Source organism: Podarcis tiliguerta, assembly GCF_965153285.1.
Source record: "Podarcis tiliguerta genome assembly, chromosome: 1".
In the NCBI taxonomy this organism is placed as follows: Eukaryota; Metazoa; Chordata; class Lepidosauria; order Squamata; family Lacertidae; genus Podarcis; species Podarcis tiliguerta.
This window is the reverse complement of record NC_139534.1, coordinates 44156591-44169427: the sequence shown is the minus strand read 5'-3', so window position 1 is coordinate 44169427 and position 12837 is coordinate 44156591. Positions and strand designations below refer to the sequence as shown.

Genomic DNA, 12837 nt, shown 5'->3' with positions numbered 1-12837 from the left:
AAAGTGGGAGACTTCTTTTAGAAAGGACAGAGCAAATGAATTCTGGCCTAGCATTTACCTCCCTTCTTAGGACCGTTCTGCCTTCTGTGATTCCCTTGTGTTCTGCTTGCAGGCAAAGAATCAGCAACAGATCAACAAGCTCCGAGAGCAAGAAGAGACTATTGCCCGTTTGGAAAAAGAGCTTAAAAAGATGGACATGGAGGAGGAGGAGCGTTTGGCTACACAGAAAAAAATATTCCGGCAGTTCTGCAAACAAGCTCCAAGAACTCACTTGGATCAGCAGTAAGTAATTCTGGATAATTTGTGAGAGTTTTGTGCAAATCTTAACATTTGCAAGTTAAGTATTTCTCACTGTAATCTGAAGCATGAGCTTACTTGGGAGTTGCATAGGATTTCTGGCCATTCTTGGTAATAATGGTGTAGTGGTTAAGAGTGGTAGTCTCGTAATCTGGGGAACCGGGTTCACGTCTCCACTCCTCCACATGCAGCTGCTGGGTGACCTTGGGCCAGTCACACTTCTTTGAAGTCTCTCAGCCCCACTCACCTCACAGAGTGTTTGTTGTGGGGGAGGAAGGGAAAGGAGATTGTTAGCCGCTTTGAGACTCCTTAAAGGAAGTGAAAGGCGGGATATCAAATCCAAACTCCTCTTCTTCTTCTACCTGTACTTTGCAGGTACTTGGGACCAAGTACTTTACCTGTAGTGGTGATGTTGCTGCCACCTCTGTGGATGTTGTGTTGCCTTGCGGTGAATAAGGAGATGTAGGACAATCCTGGTGGTGCCATTTAAAATCTTGTGTATTTTTATAGTCTATGAGTAGTATTCAACTAATTTTTACTTAGAGTAAGCCCACTGAAATTAATAGATCTAGGTTAGTTACGGTCATTGCTTTACCCTGTCTACTCTGCGTAAAAATTAGTTGACTACCACCCTATATGTTTAATAAATATACCCCCAAATTTTAATATTCAGGCTGCACATGTGCCATACTTTTAAAGAACATAACTTCTCCCAAATCATCCTGGGAGCTTTAGTTTATCTCTCACAGAGCTACAATTCCCAGCACCCTTAACAGATTATAGTTCCCAGGCTTCTTTGGGGGAAGGCATGTTTTTTAAACGTATGGTGTCTATGCAGCCTATTACTCCAAAGAAGGTCCATAGGGAAAAAATCAGAACTACCACAGGGTGGCAGCAAAAGGAAGAAAATTTCTAATAATCTCTGGCTTTATAACAAAGCTAGTTCCAAGCAGCAATACATTGACTTGTTATGTACTGTTAGTCTGATTTATTTTTTTACAAAATTAGCTCACCTCGTAGATCACTGTATGACAAATACTGTAAATTCCTGAAGAGTACAAAGCATTCTGTAAAATCTGCAGTGGTGATGCTTTTTTGAGAAAAAACCCCTCTACTACCCAAACTTGATGGAGATCTGATTTTGTGTGTTTCTTCCACTTACTTTTAGTAAACAAAACTAACATTACATGTTATGTAAGTATCTGAAAAGCTTTTCTAACTTGTCATAAATAGTTAGAACTGAAATGTTTTTCTTGCTGGGGCAGGGGAATATTCAACAAAGATATCTTAGTTTGGTTTAAGTGTTTATATTAAAATAGAATCACAAGTACACACCCTGATAAATTTCTGAGGAGAGTTGTTGGAAGAGATAGAAAGAGTCTGAGACATTACTATCGCTTGTTTTTTCTCTTCTAAGTGTCTTCTGTTTTTTGCCTACATCCTTTCAGGAAGTGTGGGGGCTGGTGGCCTCCTTCAGGGTCTGGGCCTTCTTCCCCCTCATCCATCTTGCTACTGTTTTGAACTCAGGTCCCAGAGCTTCTGAAAAAGGATTGATTGCTAGGAGGGAAAATGAGTTACATATGCTTGCACTGCATAGTAATAGTTACTTGAAGACAAAAGTTAATTATGGTACAAGTTGATTTTAGATTTTCCCATATTAGATCCATTCCATTTGCCCAATTGTATTTATTACGGTACTAATTGCTTGTATGTATTTTATTTTATAAAGAGTTGTTCTTCTGAAGAATACATAGTAGTGGAATATATTTTGGAACATTTCGTATGATATAGCTACATTGTCATCATTATTGCTAATAATAATAATATTTTGTTTATATACTAAAATTGGATTGCCACTCTTATGGTGTGCTTTCCCTTGTTTCTTTCTAGGATTTGTTCTTTAATTGACCATTATGAGTCTCAGATCAAGCAAGTGAGAAAAGAATTAAGGTAAGAAAAGAACTCATGTTAGGAGGAGTTCCATAATACGATAAAAAAGATGAATAGGAAAAGTCATTGATACAAAATGAGTGACTCGGTGGTGATGTATCGATGGCTGAATAGATCAGCTATTCAGGTTAGTCTTGCGGAATAGGTCTCACCGATCAAATGATTTCTAGTTTTGTAATTTTAGTATTTTTCACTGTAGTGGAACACATTTTAACTTGGATTTCCTTCCTAGGAGATATAACAGAGAGCCTGATCATACACAAGGAGAAGGGAAAAATGAGGAAGAATTCTTGAAGGACATAGATGCCACTCCAAATTACAAAGCCCTACTCATGGTAAGGCACAAGCAGGTACCCATGGATGTAGAAACTGTCCAACTTCTAGAGAGGAAGTTAAAGGTGTCCACTTCAGGTTTATGCTGAAGACAAGATGCATGAGGGGCAGTCTTCCAATGACCTCCCCTCCCAGTAGCTGTTCCCAGGCTGTTTTCTACCTTGGGACAAATATTTCTTGGATGTCTGTCGCTCTCCCCCGGATGACTGCCAGATGGATCGCTTCTGCAATGGGTGGCTGCATAGTATATAGCAGCCGATCGCTGGGGAATTTTGACAACGGCTCCTTTTGCACATAGAGTTCCTCTGTGCAAGGGACAATCCTGCCCCCGCCCCCAGTGTGGAGGAGCTGTTGTGTGTACTTACCGATGTGAAGGAGCTGTTGTGTGTACGCCCCTTCTTGCGCTTACCAAACATGTGTCCAGCAAGGCCACCAGGTTTATTGGTGGGAGGGGAGATAGCCCATGCAGTCTTGTATAAAGGTTCCCATTGTTCTTTTCTAAATCTACCCCACCCCCCAAAAAACCTGCCAAAGTTAATCCCTGGTTTGATTTAAAACAAAACTCAGCAGTTTGCATCGTCCCTTCTGTTTGATTCTCAGCATATTGTGTGGAGATGGGCACCCTTCAGTGATCTGGTTGCTGTTTGCACAGCATGGAACAGCTTCCAACCCAATGACTGACTGGCTGTTTAATTTAAAATATCATATGTAATATTCGGCTTTTATCACCTGGTTTTATAACTTGAGATAAAGTGAAAATGGTCATATACTTAAATTTGAATAGATGGAATTTTAAACTTAAGAGTTCCTGATTCAAACCACAGTTCACTTGTAAGCTCACTAGGTGACTATTTGAGGAAGTCAGTATTTCTCAACATTTTGTTGGTAAAGTCCCTTAGTATATAGCAATAGTACAGTATATTAGTGACTTATTTAGCCCACTTGTTGTGAAGACAATTGAGATAGGTTAGTGACATTATGAATGCTTATATGACAACATATTCATTATAAAAGTTTTTGAAGTCTTTCCAGACTCAGATAATCGAAACAAAAGCCAGAAATGAACAGCTGTTACGTGAAAATACAAATCTCAGGAAAGAGATGGAAATCAGGTAAATAGTGTGAATGTTTTATAGGCTGTTAGGAAAGCATAGCTGCTTCACAATGTAATTATTTCTTTAATAGTAAAAGTGATCTATAGCCTATTCAGAATAAATATCTTTCTGATGCAGCTTCAAATTAACTAAAAAACCAACAAAACATTGAAGCCACAATAACCACCATATGAAAAGTAATTGGGATTCTTCCCAGTAGGTGGTTGCTGGCAGATGGCCCTGTGGGAGGTGAGAGAAATCTAGCTAGAGCTGGCTTTGAAGTTGTCTTTACCTGCCTGCCTCTCTCTGCTGGATTCCTTCCCACTGGGCAGCTGTTGCCCTATGAGGGAGGTGAAAATCCATCTGAAGCAGCAAGCAATCTTCCACAAATCTGGAAAAATCCAAAATATGCAACTGTCTCCATAGATACTACTTAGTGGTTGATGAGGGAGGGTGGCATGCTTTTCTTCTCACTTTAAAAATTATGATTCTCTAGAAATGCACTGGATATTTTTTTTTTCACTTTTAGACCAACTGTGCAAGAGTTAAAATTTTACAAACATCAAGTGAAGAAGCTGGAGAAAGCGCTGAAGAATATCAAGTAACTAATTTCCATTAAGCATTAACAATAGACCTCTGTTTTGAAGATGGAGAAAGCAGGGGCCTTTTAGAAATAACCTTCTTCTGAAGGCAGGCAGACTTAAAAGAAAGCCAAAGAACAGAGGCACACAAGCTTTCACTGTAGTTCTAAAGATGGGCTGGTGGAAAGCAAAAGCCCTGTTGTGAAGAATAAGAGCAAAAGCATGTCTCAGTACTATCCCTGGAGATTGTGGATGTGCTTGTAGACTCAATCACATGTGTGAAGTGATGGGAAAGTTGGTGAGAACTGCAGGTTTCACCAACAACCACTTATGCTAGTCTTCTACAGTCAAACCTCGGCTCCTGAATGCTTCTGTTTTGGAACATTTTGGTTCCCGAATGCCAAAAACCTGGAAGTAAATGCTCTAGTTTTCCAAAGTTTTTTGGAAGCCGAATGTCCAACGCGGCTTCCGCTTGAGGGCAGGAGGTTCTTGCAGCCAATCGGAAGCTGCGCTCGGTTGTTGAACATTTCAGAAGTGTTCCGCTTCTACACTTTTTGTGGTTGGGACAATAATTTGTATGAAGCATTAAAACTGGGTTGAAATGTACATTTCAAACTAATTTAAATACATCTATTTCATTTTGTGTGCTGAATATATAAGCAAGAGAGGTTATAGAAGCATTTTTTGAAATATTTCCCCCCTTCTTGCTATAGTTCCTTTTTTCTTTTTTACCTGCAATATAGATCCCATGAGATTGATGAAGAAGAAAGCATGAAAGAAAACAGAGAATGTAAAAGTACTACAGGAGGGGTACTGCAGGAAACCTGCAGGAAATACTTGCAGGTAGGTGGGGTGCCATTGCAGGAGCTATTAAAAATGCACTCATTTCCAAAATAAGGGTGTCTTTCCACCCTTATTACATGAATGAGTTGTGGAGTGCCTCAAGCTCACATTCATACCACCTCTCCCCTTTTGTGTCTCTGAGAAGATTTGAAGCTTTTGCTTCCAATTTTGAACTTGCTGCAGTTTTCCTTGACATTTGAACTTGGGAAACTTCAGTTTCATTTAACTGTAGCTAGAACAAACTAGGGTCAGACTTTGATTTCAGTTCTTGGTTTGTCCGCTCACTGGATATTTTAAAATACCCCCAGTCTCCTGTGAAAGCCAAGTCCTCTATTGTATTTTTAATATTAATAAGAGTGTGTACTTAGCACTGCAATAGTATCTGTCATAATTTCTGCTGTGTGGTTTTTCTGACAAATATTTAACATTAAAGGTGTTGTCCAGCATTGACGCTATTATAAGAAGCCCAAGAAGAGCTCCGTTGGTCACGCATTTGCAGCGGAAAGGGTTGCCGCAAAGCTGCCCTAAAGGGGATGAGCAGGAATGTGGATTTGAGCACCTTCCTCTTACAGTTGAGATGTGGGCTGACCAGCTAATGGCCCTAAAGGTACGGATGGTCTTTGATTTCAATCTTTCTTTCTCTAGCTAGCTAGTTCTTCAGATGTGTGCCTTGTGCGTTTTCCAGAGATAATAGTCTTCAACTTATTTCAAACTAATTATCCTGATAAGCTGCCTCCTTCTTCTGAGAGGAGCAAAAGAGAGGAATGTCATCCTTTTCATTTTTAACAAAATGTCATTGAAGATTTGTGTGTTGTTTAATATATTATTTGCTCCTTTTAAAATTCACAGTACAAACACAATGAGCTCTGACCATTAAATAGAAATTGCACGTGCTCATATTCTGGCCATTCGAGTTACTCCTGATAGTTTTCCTGATAGTTAAAATCCTTCTAGCTGCCATTTCTCCTTTAGGAAGAACATACTAACAGCTCTCTGTTTTCAACTACAGGATAAATGGCTTTGGAGGAAATTTTAATTAGAAAAAATGACCTTTGGGGAGGTCAGATATCTCCCTGTACTCCCCCAGCCCTGTGGTCCTAATCTGATCTCCATCTGCTCAAGCAGCTGTTTTTTTTACTTTTAGAACAAAAAAAATGTGTTCTGATTTGGATGTCTCACACAAAACACAAGGATCACTTTCAGACAGGCAGAGCAATCCAAACCTCCCTTATGCTGGACTGGGTGGAGACTGTATTAAGTAGAGGGGTTGCTCTACCCAGCTGCCCTGGCAAATATCACCAGTGCCGACTTCCGCTTGCTGGTGGGTTCCCTGCTGGCATGATCCAGCAAAAAGCCCCAAAACACAGTGCTCTGGTAGTGGGGCTACGCCAGCCCTGAATCGGCTGGATCCCAGGCAGTTCACCCAATGGCATCAGGTCTGGTCATCTTGTCCCCCACCTTCTGAACTGCACAAAGCCTCACAAGCGAGAGAGGGGAGTGTGGATTGTGCACAAAAATATGTTAAGTAAAGCAGGCACTGTGGTGGCTTCTAATAATAATTTCTTGCTCTTTCAAGACTTTGCATAGGTCCCTCAAAAAATTGTTTCTGCAACTAGTGCCTTGGTGTATGGTCACGGTGCAGGATAACAGTGAATATATTAGAGTTGAAGACCTTCAGCTCATGGTAGATGAAATCTCCGAAGAAGTAGTAAATAAAGAAAAGGTAATTTTGTTCCAGAGCTATGTCTTTTCAAAGTTCTAGTATGAAATTCATTTATTTGCATGTGCTAGTATCAAGCCCTGTATTTATTTTATTTTACAATTATTAATATGCCGCCTTTTGTTGTGAAAGATAGCAAGGCATTTTCAGAAGAAAACCAAGAAAATATAAACCACAACTTCCAGAGTTCAGGAAAGATGGTACTATTAAAAAAAAAAAAATCTGGTACAAATATTCAGATAAGATACAGGACACACTTCCATTAATGCAGTAGAAAATTAGGGTCTTCATTGAATTTTGCTTCAAATTATCACTTTGGCTGTGTTAGGTGTTTTTAATTACCTCAGTCCTGATTCTGCTTATACTTATAAAAACCAACCAATTAATTCCTTTAAAGTCTTATAAAACTCCTTGCACTAGTGTAACTGTTTAGTTAGATAACGCTTCTATGTTTTGAGGAAGACATCTTCAATGTTTCTGTATGCATCCTCAGCCAAGATTTAAAACTACTTCATCCGCCCCCCTTTTTGTCTTGCATCCTACAGAGAAGTTGTGTGCCTTCCCAAGAAGCTTTGTATGCAATGGTGTCTCACTTTCAAAAGCTCTTTGATGTGAAATCTATTAATGGAATTTATCCTCGCATGAATGAAGTTTATACAAAACTTGGCGAAATGATCAATGCTATGAGAAACCTCTGTGATCTTTTAGAACTAGGTATGGATAATCTTTCCCTTCCTCCGATGTGCATCCCTCAGCTTGGGATGCAATAATAAAAAATAATAAATGCAGGGTGCCATAATAACTGCTAAAACATAAATACGATTTAGAATCTCAGATTTTCTGGTTTTTGTTGTTTTTGTTTTGGGTAGTGGTGGGAAATGATTTCCATGTCTAAAATATGGACTTTGCAAAAGACCATTGAAAGTCAGCCTCATACTTTTTAGACCTGCTTTAGATTGATTTTTTCAAAAACTACCTAATTTAACATGTTTGTCATAATGTAGTCACTACCCTAATGATTATGTAAAAATGTTGCTTCCACCCTCCCAGTTACAAGGTATTCCATGCTGTTTTGCAAAGCAGAAGGACCATAGGTTATACTTGATATGATGTTATATTTTAATTTATGGTTTTCTCTTTTTAAAAAGTGCATTTGTGATTAGAACTGCTGCACTAGGTGCCTTGGTGATTGCCAAATAGAACACACTTCATTTTGCTTACTTCAAAAAATCCTTAAATACCACTATAATTATAATCAACTTTTTTGTTATAATGTATTCTCTTAATTTCACTGTGTCTCTAGCTCTTAAACAATGTGTCTTTTTATCTTAAAGACAATTTGCTCTTGTTTGCTTGGGACACCTACCTTGATATGTATCATTGATCGTCAGGATCAAGAAGAGTATTGTCTGGCTTCTGTGTGGGTGTCTGTTGTACTTTCCCAGATCTGCTCTTTGTGTTCAGTATCTCCCAAAGCTTGGTCCTGTCCCCCAGTATCCTTATCGTAATTGCTTTTTTAAACAATCTGTATCCGGAATGGAAGCTCGAGGATCATTCCACATTTAGTGTGGGTGTTTGTGTTGGCAGTCACTTCCAGTGAGATTGCTCCTTGGTTTGTGTGTCTTGAAATGGATGTTTTCTTCCCAGATACTTCTGCCCCACCCAGTGTCCTGGTCAACAGGGTTGGAAAGCTATGCAGTCTGCTTAATGAGGATGTGTCCCAGCAGGTAGAGCAGTTGCTGGGCACCCCTGACATCCAAAGGTATGCAAGCCCTTGATAAATCATAGTGAAATTCTTGAATGATACATTTAGATCCATATTGCTGTGGTCATTCTCAGTACTTCATTCAATAGATCGGCCCTCAAAACCCATAACTTCCTTTTGAACCCTCTGGAATAACCCCTCAGGCTTAGTGGCTTGGAAGACTATGTGCATGTAACTAAAAGGACACTTCTTTATTCTGTTTGCTTCTACCTCTGCTTTCCTTGTGTCAGTTTCTGGATTGTGAGCCTAGCAGGGCAAAACCTTGTCCTGGTAAGGCATCATTTATCTGGATGGTGGTACCAAATAGTTGGCTATCCTAAGAAAGTATTTTATTGGTCATCTCCATGCAGCTATGGTGCAACCCATTCTGTGTGGAATCAGGCTATGGCAAGTCTTCCGCTGCTGTGTCAAGTGACCTTTGTCAATCTGGTGCTCCATGTTGCATGGGGCTGATGGGCGTTTTAGTCTACTGTACCATGCTGGCAAAGGCTGCTGTAGAAGACCTTCACAACTGCTTTTGCAGTTAAATAGCCAGTGGCAATTGAAGTACATATATATTGACATCATAGAAGTAGTTATGGAACATTCCATAATGGGACCTCATTTTAATCTAATCCTAGGACTAAGAATCAAGTTTTCTTTTTGGGGGGGCACTGTGACCCTCTCAATAGAATAGCTGCAATGATATATGATCTCATACTCCATTGATGAGTGATATTATTTCTGCTACCTTTTGATTTGTAATCTGAAGTTAATACTGCTTCCCCAGCCCATTGTGACTTGGCTTCTGCATGAGATCAGACTTAGGTTTTAATAAACTATGGACTGCACAACTTTGTTGGTCACTTGGAGTATACGTGACACACTTCTTTTGTGGAAATTCCTTAAACTATAGCCTTTCCCTGCTGTTGTGGCAAAGCAGGGGTGAGGAAACTTTAGGGGAGAAGCTGCATCATGCCAGTTGAAAGCTGTTGGAGTGTAGTGCCATAGTTGGTGAGGCCAGACAGAGGGCCACTGCCCCATGGAAACAGACATCCTATTATTGCTGACTACCCTATTTAAAAAGGAGAGAGAAGCAGTGCACAGCTTTGGTATTGTTTGTTTTCTTAGAGGCTAGATAAGTGTTCTCATGTTTCAGCAGTACTGCAAGGCAGCAGTTAAGCACCTACACTCCTAGCTGCTAAAGATGCAAGTAGCATGGCTCTGCCAATTTACACTATTCAAATTGCTGGCTACATGTAGCCATATACTCCATAGAGTAATTGCAAGGGAAGAGAATCATATTTGGCCCCAGTTTCAAGGTAAAACACATCCATACGCAGAGATGTAGCCTGAAGTGTGAGTATTGTGTTAGAAACAGGTGACCCTAGATGTATCTGATCAAGGAGAATTCTTATAAGGAGAATTTTGAAACTTGGAATATGAAGAGCTGGGAGGAAGGAAGCACAGATTTCAATGGGTTAGTTTCTGAAATGAAAACTGCAGGGAAATGAATGTGGCACAATTGATTTTTTTTCCAGCATTGTCGACGAGTTAAAAGAACATGACAACTTTTTCCAAGCATTTAAAGGTCTTATTGAAGACTTGCTTCATATTCTAGGTAAGTGATTTCTCCAACTTGCATCTTCCTGGTTCCCCAGAATCAGAACAGACATAGGCAGGCATTCTGTTATTTATTATCTATACTAATAGGAAGTGCTTGATGGAATGTTTCTCAGTTGTGTTTTCTGGTTCCTCAATCGCTACTGTCCCCTAACGTTTCTAGTTTTAGGCATGTGTACAGGTATTCCTATACCTGCAAATGTACCTTTCACTCTACCCCACCCCCCACACCTAAAGCATACAGCAGCTTGCCTACTAGCTCCTTCGTTGTCATGTTTCCCAGTATGCAAAATTTAGGACTTTGCCTTTTGAGAGGGAGCCAAAATCATTTCCCATTTGGGTTTTCCCATTTTTAATCCTAAAGTCTTACACAAGAGCTCAGTATTTATTTTTTAAAAAACACCCAAGCCCCATTTATGTAGTGCTATTATAGTCTATTGTATCCCCCCCCCCTTTATTTTTACTAGAATGGAGATCTCCACATCCGCTTTTGAAATAGATAGGAAATGTTTGAGTGGCTGAAAACAAAATGGCTAGGTAGAACTTATTTGGCTGAGGTGCAAACAGAAGTAGGGGCAAGGCAATAGATCACTCACCAAAACACAAGAAGTGACCACCCACCCACTGAAAAAATGCTGTAAGGAACATCCATGTCATCAGTAGCTGGGTATATACAACAATTTTATACTTAAATGTTATATTAGGTGGGCTGGGGAAGCAGGCTGGCATTTTGACGCTACAGTAAGCTCCTGTACAGCCTGCCCTTTCTGAGGAGACACAACTAGAGTTTATTACTTTGCACAAAGTTATTGTCATCTAGATTTGCACTGTAATAAGTACTGCATATAACAATCACTTTTCTCATTTCAGAGGTCAGAAATCTGACAGATATAGTACCTGCTGTGCAGAAGCTGAAATGGAAAGCCTGATGATTATGTAAGCCATGTCTCAACTTAATACTTACCTACCTCTGTGTGTGTGTATAGCTGTTGAATAAAAGGTTTTAACTATTGAAATTTTGATATTCACACATAATGGTCCAATGGATTTTTTTTCCTCTCCAAAAAGCCACAATACCACAGTGTTTAAGTTTCTTTATTAAAATCAGTTTTGTACTCAGTTTAATTTCAGAAAACACATGCATCTTTGGCATAATAAATATAGTTTAAGATTGTAGGGGTTCAGAATGCACTTTGGTTGTGAACCAGAAGACTGTAGCTGAAAAACAGTTTTCCAGTCATCCCTGCACTGGCTAAAAAAAAAAAGCTGGCACTGAAGTAACAGTCATCACACACATACCCCCTGCTGCCCCCATCTCAGGAAGAGGGTGCAGAGCAAATAGTGACATATTCTTATCAAAACAGTATATAATCAGTGTGAAAGTTTTATATAGCCCTCTGTTATTACAGAAGGTTCCTGAGGTCTCTGCTTCTCAGTCAAATATACTCAGAGGTGGTGGTCTTTAAGTACCACCTGTTTCATTCAGCAGTTGCCTCTCTGCTAGAGCTCCAAGTGAGGTGTGCTAGCACTGTACTGCACTACAACCTGGAAGCATTTCCTAGACTGAAGACCCAATGTATGCCACAGGTGTGCATATGAATGTTCATTTTAATTGTGTATTATTGCCAGCAGTACTGCCATCGCAAGTGACCGCAGAACTATTGCCAAAACAGTGCATCTTGAATAAATATTTTATAGAAGTGTATTAAACAATGTGATGAAGATAAATAAAAAATTACAAAGCTATTTTGTAATTAAAAAGTTCAAAATATACATATGTACACTTGCTCCAGCTGTTCATCAGGCAACAGGTATCAACTTTGGGGCTGTCCAGGCTGTCCGTTTCTTGTCAGCTGATACCTACAGAAGAAAGAACAGAATTGCATTACACAAATTGCTGGACAGACATTCCCCCCCCCCCCCCCGCCACTTTTTAAAGCTGATTTTTCTAGTAAGGTTAGACTAGAGGTGATCCATAACAATTGTAGGAACTGTGCAGGCATTGAAACTACCACATATATAGGTTTTAGTTATAACCTTTTGATGCCCTACTATAACTTTTTTTTGTTATGTTCTTATAACCTGTAAATGTAAACATACCATTGAGAGAAGCCCCTGACTAAGTCTTCCTTTGACAAGTCAATCAGCACCTTCAAAACAAGCAAACAAATCAAAAGTTAAAAGATATTTCAAATAACTTGTTTGAGTATTTTCATTAACTGTCTGAATTACAGATAAATGGTTCAAAAATAAGTAGAGATGATTACCAGGCATAGAACCTGCAAGCAAGTTTTTATTGAGTTATAACCATCCTTGGAATGCAGGCGTGCTCTTTAATGCAGAGAGTATGTTGTGACAGCACCAGAATTTTGAATATAGCAGCAAATGCTTGATTAGTTGGGTACAGGAGATTTCTCTCTTAAGAACGCAATAGAAGTTGTGAGAAAGGGGGCACAACTGGAAGTATATTTAATCTTTCTGCCATGCAATCAATTTCACCAGCTTACTTGCCCTCATGGTCTTAACTTTTGAAAGCAGTGCCATACCTTTCCAAGCTCCTTCCTTTCATGTGAAATAAATCGCCGTCTATTTTTCACTGCAATGTCTAAGGCTCGTTTCTTGATGTCTTCCAGAGTGTCAAAAAATTCAAAC

General features: G+C 39.5%; 2 protein-coding genes across 6 annotated transcripts in view; one reads left to right on the top strand and one right to left on the bottom strand.

Moving 5' to 3' along the window:
• The window catches only part of CEP70 (centrosomal protein 70), a 21308-nt gene extending 8527 nt beyond the window's left edge, over positions 1-12781 (top strand). For all 5 annotated transcript variants that reach the window (XM_083409358.1, XM_083409359.1, XM_083409356.1 and 2 more), the window contains exons 7-18: positions 113-282; positions 2188-2247; positions 2480-2582; positions 3604-3692; positions 4204-4275; positions 4999-5098; positions 5532-5705; positions 6675-6821; positions 7364-7532; positions 8466-8580; positions 10104-10183; positions 11056-12781. In XM_083409358.1, the coding sequence (XP_083265484.1) occupies positions 113-282; positions 2188-2247; positions 2480-2582; positions 3604-3692; positions 4204-4275; positions 4999-5098; positions 5532-5705; positions 6675-6821; positions 7364-7532; positions 8466-8580; positions 10104-10183; positions 11056-11114 (1338 nt within the window). In that variant the 3' untranslated portion in view covers positions 11115-12781. The remainder of the gene's footprint in view (positions 1-112; positions 283-2187; positions 2248-2479; positions 2583-3603; positions 3693-4203; positions 4276-4998; positions 5099-5531; positions 5706-6674; positions 6822-7363; positions 7533-8465; positions 8581-10103; positions 10184-11055) is intronic.
• The window catches only part of ESYT3 (extended synaptotagmin 3), a 37959-nt gene continuing 36386 nt past the window's right edge, over positions 11265-12837 (bottom strand). Inside the window, exons 21-23 of the mRNA XM_083407830.1 lie at positions 12732-12837; positions 12286-12335; positions 11265-12045 (exon numbers count right to left, since the gene is read on the bottom strand). Coding sequence (XP_083263956.1) covers positions 12000-12045; positions 12286-12335; positions 12732-12837 — 202 coding nt within the window. The 3' untranslated portion in view covers positions 11265-11999. The remainder of the gene's footprint in view (positions 12046-12285; positions 12336-12731) is intronic.